We start from the raw sequence: 15,840 nt of genomic DNA on the forward strand, positions 1-15,840 counted from the left end.
TGGTACTAGCCTCCAGCTGCAGACCGAGTGTGGTGGGTACCGTGAAAGAAGGAAAAGGCGCTTGGGTTGGCTATGAAAACTTTATTATACTCCATGTATTCAGGGAGCTTATACAAGTACTTGTACAAGTACACACACACACACGCATGCATGCACGCATAGCTAATACTGCTCAAGGCATTGTCCACTGGGCACAGAGTGGCCCTGGGGTTGAAGAGGCCCAGAATTCTGCTGATCCCTCCTCGCTCTCTAGTCTCTTGCACTGCAGGCTGGGGCCCCAGTAGGTAGGTGTCCGGAGGCAGGGCCTTCACACCTCCAGGCCAGGACCCTTGCTCAGTCCCAGGGCCTGCACCAGGTCCTCTCCGAGCCCGCTCTTCAGTGTCCGTCTCACTGCAGGGACAGAGCAGGGTTGGAGGGGGTTGATGGAATAAAGGCGGGTGGTGGGCATTTGGGAAGTACTCACAAGACTTGCGGTTGCCCCGGGAACGTTTGCGCTCCCGAGCAGCTAAGGCACGAGGACTGCTCTTCGTCACTGACTGTACCAGCAGATCCATGATCTCATCGGAAGTGTCACTGGGTAAATTGGAGCCTGGGGGTTCTTCTGGGGGTGCAGTGGAGGGCCCTGTTGCTGTCGGTGTGACTGGGGAGCTGCTCTGGACCGTGCCTAAGGGAGGCCAGATGGGGAAGTCAGGTCATGGTGACTGCAAAGCCCATTGCTCCCAGTGGCCATAGGTCCCACCTCTGCTGCGGCGGCCATGTGTGGTGTCCTCTGGCTTGCTGGTCAGCAGACTCTTCATGCTGGCGTGACTGTCGGCATCACCCCGCCCTGGCCCACTGCCCACAGCCACTGGGACAGATGGGTGGTTGGGGGCTTCCCCAGCCACACCTGAGAACTTCTCTGTCTGCAGAAGACAGAAGGATGAGCTGGGAGAGGGGAAGGGAGCCACAGGGCGCGGTAGGCCAGACCTGAAAGGGTGCCCACCTCTGTGATCATGCGGCCCCGGGTCTTGTTGCGCTCCCGGTAAGTGGCACGTTTCTGCTGCTGCTGCAGCACGCGTTCCCGGCATGTGCGGTACTCCAGGGCAAACTCGCGCAGCGTGTGGCAGAACTGCATGATGCGTACTTCCCGGGCCGCGGGTGCCGTGTAGCCCAGGTACAACAGGAAGGCGTGGAACCTGGGCAGGGTGGGGGAGGGAGGGATGGTGAGTCCGGCGTGGGGTTTGAGGGTGGCGGTGGTGGTCCTGCCTCTCTGGCCCATGTGCCTACCTATTGCAGACACGGCGGTGTACTACCCGCAGCATGGCAACACGGCGGCCACACTGGGCCAAGAAGTGGGTGAGGCGGGCACGCAGAGCTGGGGACACCTCATGCTTGGCCAAGCTCCGTAGGCTCTCCTCAGCTGCCCGGCTCCGACGCTCCAGCTGCCCCAAGTTCTCAGTCAGCTGCTCGAAGTCCACCTGGAAAAGCAGGGGGTACACATGCTGTCCCCCCACAGAAAGGCACCACCTGTGGCTGCCTCTGTCAGGTCAGCTGGCTTGGGCCCAGATAGCCAAGACCTGCCTCCTGCCCTCCAAAAGCACACAGTCTAATGCAGGAGAAGCTAATGTGGAACAGAGAAGCTTTCTTGGGGGAAGTGGTGGCTGAATGGAGACCCAAAGACAGTAGGTGTGTGTAGCCAGGCCAATAGAGGAAAGAGTGTTTCTGGCCAAGGACACAGCCCACGCAGACACCTCTAGCTGAGCACACTCTGGCACAACAGCCCAAACTGTTGGGGAGGGAGAGCCAGCCCCAGGAAGCAGCACACCCTCGTTTCCACGGCTGGGCTTAGTCACGCCTCTGGCTGGTGCTAACCTTGGCACAGCGGGTCAGGGCAGGGATTTCTGAGTAGAGGTCCGAGGAATCAGGCCGGGTCTGGAGCACCAAGGAGCAGAGATGGTGCAGCAGTGACTGCCGGCGCACGGTGTCCTTCACCTCTGATACCTTCTCCAGGTAGCTCAACTCGAAGCCGCTGCTCTGAAAGGACTCCATCTGAGCCCGGGCCCAGCTGGCTCCAGGGCCCTGCCCCCCAGCCCTCATGTGCTGCCACTCACCTGGGAACCGTTGAGGAAGTTGCCCACAGCCAGGAGAGTGGCCAGGATGCAGCGGAAGGTGGTATTTTGTACCAGCTGTGCCATGCCCACTTTCAGGTCAAATAGTGGCTCTGCGATTTCCTGGAGTGGGAGGTTATGGAGGGACTCTCAAATTACCTGGTCCTCATGCTCACCTGGCCCACCTTCTGCCCCACCCCATATTCCAAGTACCCGCTCCATGCTGTCATAGTCCAGCTTGAAGGCCCAGAGTTGTAGGCGGGCGGCCAGGCCTCCAATGGAGGCAAGGGTCATCAGGAAGTTCTCAGCTGGGCCCAGGGGTACGTCAGGATTGGCTTGCTGGGCCTCCTCGATCTTCTGCCGTTCCTCCTCCGTGGGCATCATAGTCAACAGTTTCTGAGGATGCAGCCACCACCCCAGAGTCCCTTCAGTCCTGGCCTGAGGCTTTAGGCATTGTTTTGGACTCATCCCTAGGTCATCCAGGGGATCCCCAGGGTCTGGGGACTGCTCTAGAAATACCAAGCCCATGCCCACCACTGGAGGGACAGGAAATGCCCACTGACCAAAGGAGAGGGCCAGACCACCCACCTCCCTCCCACTCCCCTAGCTGGTATCCCCACCTCAATGCCATCCTTGCTGACAGCAAACTCATCAAAGTTGAGCAGGGCAGCCTTAATGACATGCACAGGCGGCAGGGTGGTTAGGCCAATGTTGATGGCGTTGCTGCGCTTGGGGTCCAGCACTGTGGTCATTGTCCGGCGGCCCTCACCAGCTTTCTTTAAGGTTGGGGAGAAGGGTGGTAATGAGATTGGGAAAAGAACTAGCTGGGGCAACAATTGAAGAGGGCACTCTTAAATCCCCTTTCTAAATGGCCAGGTGGTAGGGTCACCCCACAACCAGGGATCTGGGATGTGTGAGGCCTTGGGATGAGTTGAGATTCTAATTAGGGCTCTACTGATACCTTGTTGAGAGACCTTGGACAAGACTGGATGCCTTTCTTTGCCTCGGTTCCCCCATGTGGGAAATGAGCGGCAGGCAGTTCTGACTCTTAAGCTCTGATTGCCTCCTGTCTTCACTGGGGTTACCCTACAGATGAGGGTGGGTTTACCTTGGAAGGCAGCACGTCCTTGGCACGGGACTCAAACAGGTGTTCCAGCCGGGCTGTGTCCACTGAGACAGGTTCCAGTGAGGCCCACAGGGTGGGGCAAGGCCCAAAACGGCTCCCAGAGCCTCCGTGGCCCCCAGCCAGCTTTAGCTCCCGCCAGAAGAGTTTTACTGTCTTCCTCTTGCTGGGGAGGGCTAGACCATCAGGTGCTGAGGGAGGAAGTGGGGCAGCCGGAGGCGGAGGTGGCGGGAGTGAGCCTTTGATGGGTGGGGGAGGTGGGGGTGGAGGAGGCGGGGGGCCTCCAGAGAGCGCAGGCAGCGGGGGTGGTGGGGGTGGGACCCCTTTCACAGCCTCCACAGCCTCCACATTCAGCATGTCCTCGTCTTCATCCTCCCCGAGATCTGAGAAGTCCAGGTCTCCAATGCAAAGCTTGGGTACACGGATAGGAAACTCCTGAAAGGGCTCAGCCTTGGGGCTTGGTGGGGCCAGTGGCACCTTGGGCTCTGGCTCAACGCTCCGCTGGGCCCGGAGCAGACCTCGGGGGACAGGGCTCTGGGGTGTTCTGGGTGCAGGGCCTGGTTCTGGGGAGCCCCATAGTTCCCGGGTATCTAGAAAAGAGAAGCAGCTGTTAGCATCATGCCCTCTGTGGAGCAACAGGGCAACACGAGTGGATTCTACCCACCCGCCTACTTACCTGGGTGTCCATCGGGCTCATCGGCCATGGCCCCAGCCAGTGTCTCTGCCCGGCCCTGGGCCAGTGCAGCCTGCTTCTCTGTTTCCGCCGCTGCCACATTCTCCAGGAACCGGGCTCTGGAGGGAGGCACTTATCAGTGAGGATGTCTGACACAACCTAGCCCAGGGTGGTGTACATGCCTTACTGGGCCCCTGGGCACTGCCCCCAAATTGCAGGCACACACAGACACACAGGGGAACAGTCCATGCGCTGAGCAGACCCAGGACTTACCCCCCAAGGCCAGTCCCTGTTCAGTCCTCCATATCTGGGGAGGGTCAGTACCAACCAAGCATCCCCAGTTCAACATGGGGAGAAGTTCTGCTTAACGTCTAACTTGCAACCTTGCTGCTGTTCATGTTCACTGTCTTGGTTCTAGACAAGGACCCTCAGAGCAGGGGAAGGGGACAGCTGTCTCATGCCTGGTAGCTCAGAGAGCTATGACCCATGCCCAGAAAAGGGCCTAGTAAACAACAGGCTTTAGCTTGTGAGGCTTATGCTTTACTGACTGAGCTACCACAACAGGCACTCAGTTTATGTGGAAATAATGAACGTGATCCAGTGTCTTTTTTCAGCCCCTCCAGCCTCTTTTGTCCCTTGGTCCCTGCCCTTCCCTCAGTCCGAGGTGGTTTCCCTTACCCCACACCATACAGCACCCTAGACACCCTAGATAGCTTATGATCCTGCCTTCTTCCTGGGAGAATGGGCTCCAGGTTGGGAGTCTGTGTCCTCATTTCTGGTTGAGGCTGTTAAGATGTCACTATCAAAGCACAGGGACCACTATGGAATTGCTTCCCTACCCCTAGGATAACAGAGGAGGCCTATATCTGGGAGAGCGTAGGCCTGAGAGTCCCCCAGCTCTGCGGCATGAGGGCGGCATGAGGCACATGGAACCCCCGCTGGGGGAAGCAATGCTGAAGCCCTGAGCACGTGGCAGGCCTGGCAGGTTGGCCTCTGTACTTACTCCAGCCTGGCCTGCTCAGTAGGGGACTGAGGGACAGGTGGGCTCTCTGGGGCCCTGGGTGGGGGGGATGAGAGGAAGAGATGGTAATTGTGGTGCCTGCTCCACTCCAAAGCCCAGCTGCTCATATCCACCCAGAGCTGGGTGGTGATACCAGGGGTTCCTTCCCAGCCCCCGCGGGAAGGGGAGGTGTGGAGGAGGCAGGACATGAGGAAACTGGAAATGGAGGGGAGAGACTGACATGAAGCAGAACAGGGAGCAATAAGAGACAAAGAGCAGAACAAGAGAGTCAAGGGATAGCAACAGAGAAACAAGGGGGGCCAGGGGATAGATGACAAAGGGGCAGGGACAGGTAGAATGCCAGAAAGAGATGAAGACAAGCAGCAGGAGGAAGGGGTCCCGTCAGAGCAGAACCCCACCCCTCAGCAGTCACTTACCAAACAGGAGCAGTTTGGTGAAGTCTGGAAAGAAAGAGAAAGCACGCGTTTGGGCAGAGGAGTTTGGGCAGAGGAGGCGGAGGGGCTCAGAGTGCGGGGACAGCTGGAGAGAGGACTCTAGGGGCAGTCTCTATCTCCCTGCTTACTTGTAGATGCTCCTCTCGCTGGAGCTGTCCGCTGAGGGCCCCAAAGAGATGGCAGGAAAGAGGTTCACTGAGGTACAGAGGCCAGAAGCTGGGCCAGCAGGTTTAGGGGCCAGGCTGGTCGACAGGGCGGGGCCAGTGGAGTAGGTGGAGATTACCGCCGAGGAGGGGTCTCCAGGGCTCGAGGCGGGGTCCCCTGGGCTTGAGGGGCCTGTCCGAGGTGAGGCAGGGCCTGTGCGGCCAGTTGCGGGGCCTGCAGGGCTAGAGGTGGGGCCTGTCAACTGACAAGGCCACGACTGGGCAGATCCACCCCTCCCCATGTGCCAAGGCAAGTTCTCTCTTACCAAGGCTCCGAGGGGCGCACAGGGCAGCCCCCGCCTTCTAGAGACCGGCGGCTCCTCTTGCCCTCCTCCGAAGAGGGCTTTCTGCGTTCCCGCCGCCCGCCTGCAGTGGCTTCCTCAATGTCTCCATCCTCCAACCGCAGGGCATTCTAGTGGAGGTGGACCCAGATGTGAGCCGCTGAGACCCACATAGGTAGGGTGGGGTGCTGGGGAACTGCGCCTCTTCCGTCCTCTCCAGCCGTGCCCAGATGGCCCAGCCTACCTCATAGAGCACAAGCTGTGTGCGCAGGTCGAAATCAGTCCCCGATGCGCCCAAGTGGCGCTGGACCAGAGCTTCCATGCCCTGCTGCTCCAGGGCATCTGTCACATCATAGAAGGAGTCCTGGTCTGGAAGCGCTGCCAGTGTCTAGAGGGTGGGGATGGGAGGGCAAGGCTAAGGCTGATGGAGACTAGAAGTTAGGAGCTTTAGGGGCCTAGAATTGGCACCTCGTTCTCCCCCCTTCTCAGGGCCCCCCCCACCTTGTTGATGAGGGTGACTGTGTACACCAACAACTCGGGGTCAGCGCCATTCTTCTCCTCCAGGATGGACACCAGATTGGCCCAAGGAAGAGAGCCTGACACACAGAAAGGGGAGCGATCATACAGGGACAGGTAGGAGAGAGGGCTCTGAGTGGTCGGAGAGGAAGGGACACTCTCTCACCTGTGGAGCTGGCCACAGAGTTGACGGCACGGATAAGCAGCGGCGCATTGCTCTCTGAGTACTCCACAAATACCAGCAGCAGCTTTAGGGCCGTTTTCACCACCAAGCGGGACTGGGGGGAGGGGTCACCACATATGAGTGGGGCTTGGGCCAGACTTGTGCCAGTTCCTGGTGGGGAGGGTTAAGGGCTTCTGGGGCTGGACCCAGAGAGGAAAGTCTAGGCACAAAGACCCTGGCCCCAGACCCAGGTACTGGAGAGCCTTCTAGGCTTAGAGGAGCCTTAGACTTACTCCATTCCAACCCATTTTAAAGAAGAGGAGACTGAGGTCAGAGAGAGGCAGTGGGAGAAAGGTGCATGGCTGTGTGGAGGGCCACTTACCACGCTGGCACACAGTGTGTACAGCCACTGCACGGTCTCACTGTGGGCCACCACCCCCAGCATCCCATCCACAAACAGCATCAGCTGACCTAGTGCTGGGGGCACAGGGACAAGACAAGGTCAGGTAGGGGTTGCCAAAGGCAGGGGTCATGAGGGAGGAAAGGGGCTGACCTCGGAGGATGTAGCTCTGGTAGTTGTGGTCGGCAGCAGCACCCACACGGATCAGGCAGCTCAGCCCCTCCGAGTGCACAAATTCAGGCACCAGGTCCTTGTCCTCCTGGGGACACCATGGGGGAGTTTAAGCAGGGCTCAGGCTAGACGCCCAACCCCAGCCCTCTTCTGGGCCTCACCTGGAAGATCTGCTTTAGTGAGAAGAGGGAGCGACGCAGCTCAGGGCCACTGGAGCCATACAATTTTTCTGCAAGGGGTAGGTGGACATGGAAACCTCAAGGGGGCACAGACACCCTCTTCTACTGGAACACAATCCCCCACCAAAGAATATTCTAGTACTCTTGAACCCCCAGCCTCCTCCTCCACTGCCTGACTCTGGGCAACCCCCATCGCAGTTTAGCTGCAGCATCAGCCCTTGGCCCTGGAAGGAGAGGTCAGGATAGGAATGGGGAGGGGCTGCACATCCTGTCTCCCATGTGCCTTGTCCACTGTCCAGCACAGGCCTGAAAGAAATTGAGCCAGTGGGGCTGGGGAGGGGGGATTCCCGGACTCTAATGCCCTCATACACTTACCCAAGATGGCATTGACCCTCACAGAGAGTTGAGTACGCAGGATGAGTGTAGGCTTCCGCCCTTTGCTGGAATCAAGCAGCCTAGTCAGCAGTTTCCAGGCCATTCCTCAAGGGTCCCTGCCCCCATAACCAGAGCAGCTAAAGACCACTCCACATGCCAACCCTGGCCCAACTCCTTCCTTCCTAACAAGAGGATGTGTGCAAACATAGGTATCTCAGGTATGTGCAAGAGCCCCTCCCCACCAGTCCAGGGCATCAGGTAACACTGGCTAGGTCTTGGGATTCCCCTTGCACACAGTCCCCGGGGTGGCAGAAGGTAACCCATATCCCAGGCTAGAGATCAGGTGTCCTGGCTGCTGACACCTGAGCCAGCCCCTGGTGGAAGCAAGGCTGGGGGCCAGCCTTGCCTTCCCCGTCCCATCAGCTCTGACCTGATCTCTTCATAGAAGCTCTCCAGCATCTCCCGCTGCTCTTCCAGAGACAACTCAGGGTCCAGGTAGTATCCAGAGGGAGACACTTGGAGGGCACAGTCCTCCAGCTGGGGGCAAAGGGAATAGCTGTCAGGGCTGGGAAAGAGGTGGCAGGGGTATGTCTGAAGACCCTAGGACCTCCCGACCCCCACTCAAAGAGCTGGCAGACCACAGGGAGCGCTGCAGCCACGCATTCCTCCAGCAGCCATTTCTCGCAGGCCTACTACATGCAGTGCACCCCTCCAAGGTGCCAAGCTTTCTGGCCCTTAGCACGTACTATATCTTCCAGCTAACACCTACCCAGTCTGTAGGTTTCAGATCAGGTAATGGTTTTTTGGAACGCTCTCCTCCACTCCTCTAGCCAATGCTATGCCACCCATTCCATCCCATGTGTGCAGCTCCATGTGAGGCCTTCCACAGAGGGTGATACTATCCTAGACCCTACTCTTCTTCCCCACTAACCATGGGTTCTCTGGGTCAGGCACCATGTCTGTCTTGCCCTATGCCATATCTGCAGAGCCCAGCACAGCATTTGGCTCACGCTAAGTGCTTACTAAACACTGTTGAGCTAATGAACATGAATAAGGAAGAGGAATAGAGAGAAGATGGGAGGAAGTTCCTGCTTTCGAGGAAGTTCACAGCCCTGGGGTGATAAGCTGCATCCACAAAGCATTCAAGCCCAGGGAGAAAGAGTAAACCCAGCTGGGAGAGGTATGTGTGTTGTCTCCCTGAACCGAGGTGGTGAGGAACTGCAGGTAATACATGGGGGTAAGTCCCTCTAAGCCTCAGGGTCTTTGCCCTGCCTCATGGGAGCTGGACCTCAGAGGCCTCCAAGGGGTCTCTTGAAAACCAGGTTTTAGGGTCTGACTCAGTCAGTCTGCACTGGGTCCCTGAAACCTGCATTGTACAAGGCACACATCCTACCCACATGTCTGTTTCCCACATATCTCTGCTGCGCCCTGAGCCTGGCTCCGGTCCACCACTACCAGGTGTGACACTGGCCTCTTGAGAAGTACCTGTAGAGAGGGCTAGTGAAGTGACTCCAGAGAGTCTGAGAGGGCAGCAGCACTGGGGGTAGCACAGAGCCGGTATGCAGGGCTCAGCAAAGTCCCCTTGAACTGAGTGGTCCTGCTCCTTGATGTTAACATGGCCCAGGGAGAGCCCACCTCTGGAGAAGCAGGGTGTTTTCTGGCTTCCATCTTACTGCGAAAGTCAATCCCATCATTTGTCCTGTTGTTCTGTCAGCCCTGCCCTGCTCTGGGCCCAGTCCAAGGGCTTCCAGCTGCCCTTGGTCCCCTGGGTGGGGGAAGGGAGTCCAGAACCTGCCCCTACCCCTGTTTCTGCTTTGCACCCCTGCTCACACCTGAGAACCTGACCTAGCTCCTTCCTGGCAGTTCAGCATTGAGGCGCTTGGGTGACACCCCCTCTCCCCGCCGGCTCCCCTCCCCCACCCTGTCTCGCCTGGGACATGGGACATAGGACAAACACTCCAGCCTGTTCTCTGTCCCACTTCCTGCCTGGCTGCCTGCCCTCCCTTGGGCGCCTTGGGCGGGCCTGGCCTCTCTCCCCTCCCTGGGAGCAGAGTCATCTTCTCCAGGGCCTACTAGCAACAGGCCTGAGATGGGGAGGCAAGGCCCCAGGGCTGGGGTGCTCCGTCTTGGGCCAGCTCCGCTGAGGGCAACCCCACATTCCTCCTGATCCCTTTTCCCACATGGTGACTCAGCAGCCTGCCTTCCCCACCCCCATCCAAGCACAGCTGCATCTCCTTCCACCTTGGACTAGAGGATCCTGGGACTCTAGAGAAACATCCACACACCCTGCCCCAGCCCCAGAGCAACAAATTCCTTCAGGGATCCCCCAAATCACACATCTATAGAATAGCTCACTCATTCAAACATTTATGGACCAGGCTGGTTTGAGGTGCTGAACACACAGCAGGGAAGAAGATAACTGCTCCTGCCTGTCCTGCCTTCCAGCAGAGGCAGGCAGGTTCGCCTCAGGAAAAGGCTACAAATGAATGTAGAAGTATAAGTGCCATGAGTGCAAAGCAGAGGGGTGGAGTGCTGTGAAGGTAAACACTGGGGGCGATCAGATTATACCTGATACGTACTTCCACACCCAGGTTCATGGTCCGGTATATATATATGCCCTGCTGGAGCACAGGTCCAAGAAGCACACCCCCACAAAACTCGGCTCCAGCAGGTTCTCCTCCCCTCCTGCAAGCACGTTTGTGTGCTCTCATCCCAAGTGAGCAGAGAACGGCTCTCTCCTTCCAGAATGCCTGCATAATACTTGGGGTAAGGTCCTGAAGGCCAAGTGCTCCATCATCAGTGGCCTCCCTAGAGAAGTCCTGAGGTAGCAGCCAGCCCAAAGCCTCCAAGGATGGTCCCTCCCCACCCCAACCCAGCTGCCTGTCCTGGGTGGAGAAGGGGGAGGGTGGGCTAAGGTGGCAAAGAACAGAGACTTCCTGCCAGCTGGGTGGTGCTTGTCCCTCACACCCCTGGCCCCTTGCTTGGGTCACCATTCTGAGAGCCAAACCTCTGGGGCTTGTTTCTCACACCCTGGGGCTGAGCCAGGCCAGAATAATCCTGCTGACAGTGCTTAGGGTCAGCACAGGGCCCATGTGGGCCCACATCCTCGACTCCTCCTGGTTCTTGTCTTGCACGCTTCCCTGTGTCTGTCTTGGAGTGGAGTCCTCTCCATTCTTCCCAGGCTCAGCCCCTCCCTTCAGCATCCAGCCCACTTTTCTCTTGGTTCTCTGCGCTTAGGCTTTTCTGACAGCCTAAACCAACTCATTCCATATGGTGTTTTTTTTTTTTTTAAGATTTTATTTATTTGTTGGAGAGAGAGAGCACACAAGCAGGCAGAGTGGCAGGCAGAGGCAGAGACAGAAGCAGGCTCCCTGCAGAGCAAGAAGCCTGATGGGGGACTTGATCCCAGCACCCTGGGATCATGACCTGAGCTGAAGGCAGCCGCTTAACCGACTGAGCCACCCAAGCGTCCCTCCACATGGCTTTAAATTCAAGAACAAACTTAGAGGACCATGGTGTCTACTCCCCAGTATTTTTCATAACTACAAATCAGGTGAGAACGAACACTAGGGGCAGGGAAAGAAGATGGAGCAGAGGGCAGAATTATATGCTGAAGGACTCCTCTTCTAGGAAATAATTTGGCTAACTGCTTTTTTTTTTTTAAGGTTTTATTTATTTGTTCATGAGAGACAGAAAGAGAGAGACAGAGGCAGATGCAGAAGGAGAAGCAGGTTCCCTGCTGAGCAGGGAGCCCGGGATGTGGAACTGGATCCCAGGACCCTGAGACCATGACCCGAGCTGAAGGCAGACACCCAACCATCTGAGCCACCCAGCTGCCCCACTGCTAACTGCTTTTTTCTTTTGCTTTCCTATAAACATGAGACCCTTGTGGCGCCTGGCTGGCTCATTTGGAGAGCATGCAACTCTGGATCTTAGGGTCATGAGTTTAAGCCCCACATTGGGTGTAGAGATTACTTAAACAAACAAACAAATAAACTTTAAACATGAGATCCTCCTTCTACTGTTATCTTGGGTTTCCAACTAGACCATGACTTCCTGGATGAGACACTATGGATGGGTCTTGAGAAGGGAAATCCACATTAGTTATGCCTCCTCTGTGTCACATACCAGGTTGCTTAGTTGTTTGATTCTCCTGCTATTCCTTTTTTTTTTTTTAAGTTTTATTTACTTACATAATCTCTATGCCCAAAGTGGGGCTCGAACCCAAAGTGGGGCTCGAACCCACGATCCTGAGATCAAGCATCAGATAGATACTTTACCAACTGAGCCAGCCAGGTGCCCCTCTCCTGATAATCCTTTTACAGGTGAGGAAACTAAGGCTCAGAAACTCAGTGAATATACCCCAGGCTGCACAACCAGGAATGGAACCAGGGCTAACTGACCTAGATCTTGGGAGTGAAAGACCCGCGGATCCCCTTACCCAAGAATCCAACACTGCCACTGGATGCAATCAGCAAGAGGTTCTTTGAGCATGTAGTATTGCTAAGGGCTGAAGACCACCCCTCAGTTTTCTGGACTCTGCAAATACCCCAAACTGGTCTTTCCAGTTGTAGCAAGGGAACACAAATGAACACATACGCATCATACACACCAAGGTAACCGTGCCTACATCTGCAAGGACCTAGGTCCTGGGGTCCCTTACCAGGCTGCATCTCAGGCTCCCTATCCCAGAATGACCAGTAAATTGGACATGGACGGTAGTCCCAGAGAAAGCTGGGAGAAGCCATGACTCATGTCCATATCCCAGTCTTCTAGTTTCCCCAAAAGACCTCCATATCAGGGAAATAAAGCGCTCAGTTCATCACCAGAGCACCCCATCTTACCCTTAAGACTCATCTGAGACCCCTCCAGTTGGTCCCTGTCCCAGCAGATCAGGTTCACATTTTAGCCCCCTTGCCACATTGCTCCTGAGAGGTAAACTGAGGCTGGAGTAGAGAGGGTGCAAGGGCAAAAAATATTCCAGGACAGTGCCACCCCTGTCCTCCTCTAATCTTTAGCCATGGCTGGGGAAACAGTTACTGGTGATGGACAGATTTCTAGGGCTATCCCTGCTGCTAGAAGTAGGGGGCTCCTCGGCCCTTTGCATCAGGATCAGAGCGGCTCTCAGGTCTCTCTGCCCGGAACCCATGGAGAAGAATTCTCTGTCTCATATGTGACAGGGCCTTTAGGTGTCCAAGAGGGTCTCCTGAGGCACTGCCCAGAAGACCAAAATGTAGCAGAGCTCTGGGTAGAGATGAAATGCATGGCCAGAGGGTCAGGTTCTCCCCTGGGCAGGGGCGCGTTCTGGGGCTGAGAGGTTTCTGCACTGAGGGAAGACAGATACTTGTAATATTCCCCTGCGGACACCCAGCATGGCCCAAGGCACTGCCAGGACCCTCCCCACCCCCCCCCACCCCTCCCACTCCCACCCAAGGCCAGGAGATGAGTCAGAGGCTGTGGCAAGGAGCTTCCTCCTAGACTAGGAGGAAATGAGCAAGGCCTTCTCAGATCTGAAAGCTCTAAATGGTTTAAAAAGGAAGCCCCCAGGGGAACTCTAGTGGCTAGGCCCAGCCCAATGGGGTATGTGGGGTGGAGCTCCAGAGAGAAAGTGGGCTGGGCCTTCCTACATTCCCAGGGAGGGAGCAGGGTCTGCAGGGATGATGAAGGTCAGTGCCCAGAGTGGGAGGGCAGATGTCTTCTCTTGACTGTGTCCTGTTTCCCTGTTGAACAGATGTACAGAGGATAAAGTATTGAGTGGAGACCCCCTCCTTATTATTTCTGCTCTAGGCCTGAGATGGGAATGCTTGGGTTTCTGGGCCACCTCTTCCCTCTTTAGGGCTATGTAGGCAGGCTTGAGTCATGTCTGTGCCCTTGGGGCATGCACTTATAGGAGCAGGGGAGGAACCAGCTGTTGATATTTCCTGCAAGGAACAGCCCTGCTCCCCCTCTCGCAACCCTCTGATGTCCCTGCCCCTACCCTATTCTCAGCCCTTCTTCCTCCAGCCTTCTATTCTGGGGCTGTGGTCACAGTTTATATTTGGGATGAGCACATCACAGTGTATCTGACCATTCCTGGCAGAGCTGCCAGCCCCAGGGAATCCTGGCTTCAGGCACAGTGGTAACTCAGTGTGCCCACCAGCATATCCTGCCTGTGGGGGATATGGTAGTCCTCAGGTACACCAACTGGGAGATCCTAAAGGTGGGGAAACCAGGAATGCCTGAGGTGGGGAGTTCATACTTAACACATTCTACATCTGAGCTCTGTAGTGTCTTTAGCTATGAAGTACAGAGCACCCGGTGCAGCAGGGAGATGGGTCCCTAAGTGAGGGGAAGAAAAGGGGGTGGGCTCTTTTCTGTTGCTGACCTCCCAAATCTGCCTCTAATTGGAAAGAGGGCTATTAGGGCTAAGTTCTGTCCTAGAGTGGGGAGTGGTAGGAATACTATATTTTCTGTAGTGCTCCGGGCTTATTTCAGCACCAGGAGTTCCAGGAGCCCGAAGGCAGGAACCTAGACCTGGTTTAACACCCCTCTCCAGCGCCCATCCTGAATTGAAGGTGGCCTCGGGCTGGACGTGATCCTTCCAGGCTCACCTCAGGTTGCCCCTTTGAAAAGGGTGAGCAAAAGGGGTTGCATCAAAACTCTAAAGTGGGCAGTGTGCTGCAACCTTCAAGCCGTGGCCTTGAAGCCCGGGCTCTGCCCGGACACGCGCCACTCCCCCGGCGGATAATCTCACCAACTCTCCCGCCCGCGCTCAGAGGCGGGGCCGGCCCGCAGAGCGAGGAATGCAGGCTGGGGGCCCGGCGCCCGGGGCACATTCCAGGGGAGACCCCGGGCCTGGGGGGCAAGTTTGCGCAACTCGCCTCAGCTAAGGCTGATAGCGGGGCGGGGGGGCAACCCCGCCAACTCCTTCTCTTTTTCCTCAACACTCGGTGTATACTGGCTGGCGGGGAACCCTGGTGGGGGTGGTAATGCGCCTCCCCGAGTACTGGTCCGGAAACCCAGCGCGCCGGAAAGCGCCTGCAGGGGGCTGAGCGCAGGGAGCCGGAGGGGAGGTAGGGCCAACCATCTGGAAAAAGGCCTCTCCCAGCGCTGTGCACGAGTCGGATCCGGGACGCAAGCAAACTAGGGCAGGCTGGCGGTTTAAAATTAGCCCGGCCCGCCCCCTCCCTTCTAGCCGTGGGCCCGCTGCGGCTGGAGTACGGGATGGTGGGGGCGGTGACTCAAAGGGCTTTTCCACCAATGCAGACACCAGCTAGTTCTCGGTGTGTCCCGGGCCGGACCGGTTCCCCGGGACTCATCTCTCCCCGAGAAGCCTCTCTTCTACTGGCACTCCCAAGCAGGGCCCCCACCTACGGAGGCAACATTCTACCCGGCAGGACCCAATCCAGCCTCCAGAAACCGCTGGAAGCCTTGGCCGCCCCCAGTGGCCCGCCCCCTGATCCGCCCCTCCTCTTGGTCCCGCCTCACCTCACCTGAAGCAGGTGGAAGCTGGTCCTTCCCCGGCTCCAACTTTTAGTCCGCTACCACCCAAACACCTACTGTCCATTTATCCAGATCGGTTACCCAGGCAGACAGGCCCCGAAGAGACCCCGAACAACTCCCCAGGTGGGCCTCACTTCGAGCGGCAGCCAGAGTGGCGCAGACCACAAACTCCCATCTCCCTTCTTCAGCTTCCCTTAACTTGAGAGGCGTCCCGCGAAAGAAAGGCAGCGTGGATCTTGAGTCCCCAGCCCAAGACTTTCCCGCAGAAGCGCACCCGCTCCAGCCTCTCCCCGAGGGTTACTTCCCAAAGGCTTTCAGGGCGCCATGAACCTTTGATCGCCTCCAGTCTCCCCGGGTCTCCTCACCTTCAGTGGAGCCGCCAGCAGGCGGTGCAGCGCGGGTATCTGCGCACCCAGGGGCAGCGCCCCGTCCAGGCTGCAGGTGGGGGCCCGGCGCGGCTCCGGGAAGTTGGCACATGCGAAGGGGTCGGTGTCCTCCAAGTACTGCACCCGCACGGTCACCACTGATACCGGGTCCCCGTCTCCACGGTCTTCCTCGCCCGCCATCGTTTGTCACTGGCTCACGCCGCGCCTCCGGGACCGTCCCGGCCCAGCGGCGGCGTCGGCTCAACTAGCTCCGCTGTCTGGGCGGGGTCGGAACGGACCAGGCTGAGGAGGGGCGGAGCCAGACGGAGGCGGGGCCCAGGAAGGGGGCGGAGCCAAGAGTCTTCCC

At 57.5% G+C, this 15,840-nt stretch overlaps 1 protein-coding gene across 3 annotated transcripts; it reads right to left on the reverse strand.

Moving 5' to 3' along the window:
• Positions 1–66: 66 nt before the first annotated feature.
• Positions 67–15,765, reverse strand: FHOD1 (formin homology 2 domain containing 1). Of its 3 annotated transcripts, XM_004744380.3 has the most exons (24): positions 15,474–15,765; positions 8,057–8,163; positions 7,627–7,691; positions 7,234–7,301; positions 7,055–7,160; positions 6,884–6,978; positions 6,505–6,616; positions 6,324–6,418; positions 6,067–6,210; positions 5,808–5,953; positions 5,467–5,724; positions 5,321–5,344; positions 4,887–4,940; positions 3,887–4,002; positions 3,196–3,800; positions 2,708–2,863; positions 2,301–2,483; positions 2,091–2,210; positions 1,852–2,013; positions 1,267–1,457; positions 983–1,175; positions 740–902; positions 464–664; positions 67–390 (listed from the first exon to the last, which is right to left on the reverse strand). In XM_004744380.3, exons 1-24 carry the CDS (start codon positions 15,672–15,674, stop codon positions 308–310), a joined length of 3,648 nt encoding a protein of 1,215 aa, XP_004744437.1. In that variant the 5' UTR covers positions 15,675–15,765; the 3' UTR covers positions 67–307. The 3 variants fall into 3 exon arrangements, with proteins under 3 accessions (XP_004744437.1, XP_012907659.1, XP_012907658.1); XM_013052205.2 differs by lacking the exon at positions 15,474–15,765 and having other exon boundaries at positions 7,627–7,742; positions 8,057–8,165; XM_013052204.2 differs by lacking the exons at positions 4,887–4,940; positions 5,321–5,344.
• Between the last annotated feature and the right edge of the window lie 75 nt (positions 15,766–15,840).

Source organism: Mustela putorius, unplaced genomic scaffold, assembly GCF_011764305.1.
Source record: "Mustela putorius furo isolate JIRA1106 unplaced genomic scaffold, ASM1176430v1.1 tig00000174_pilon_pilon_pilon, whole genome shotgun sequence".
Taxonomy (NCBI): Eukaryota; Metazoa; Chordata; class Mammalia; order Carnivora; family Mustelidae; genus Mustela; species Mustela putorius.

Excerpts from the sequence above, each read along its gene's own strand:
- FHOD1 (XM_004744380.3), bottom strand. The coding sequence starts at position 15,674 with ATGGCGGGCGAGGAAGACCGTGGAGACGGGGACCCGGTATCAGTGGTG. Across the intron at positions 7,161-7,233 it reads CACTAAAGCAGATCTTCCAG|GAGGACAAGGACCTGGTGCC; the intron begins GTGAGGCCCAGA and ends TGGTGTCCCCAG. Across the intron at positions 4,003-4,886 it reads ACTGAGCAGGCCAGGCTGGA|AGCCCGGTTCCTGGAGAATG; the intron begins GTAAGTACAGAG and ends GCCTCCCTCCAG.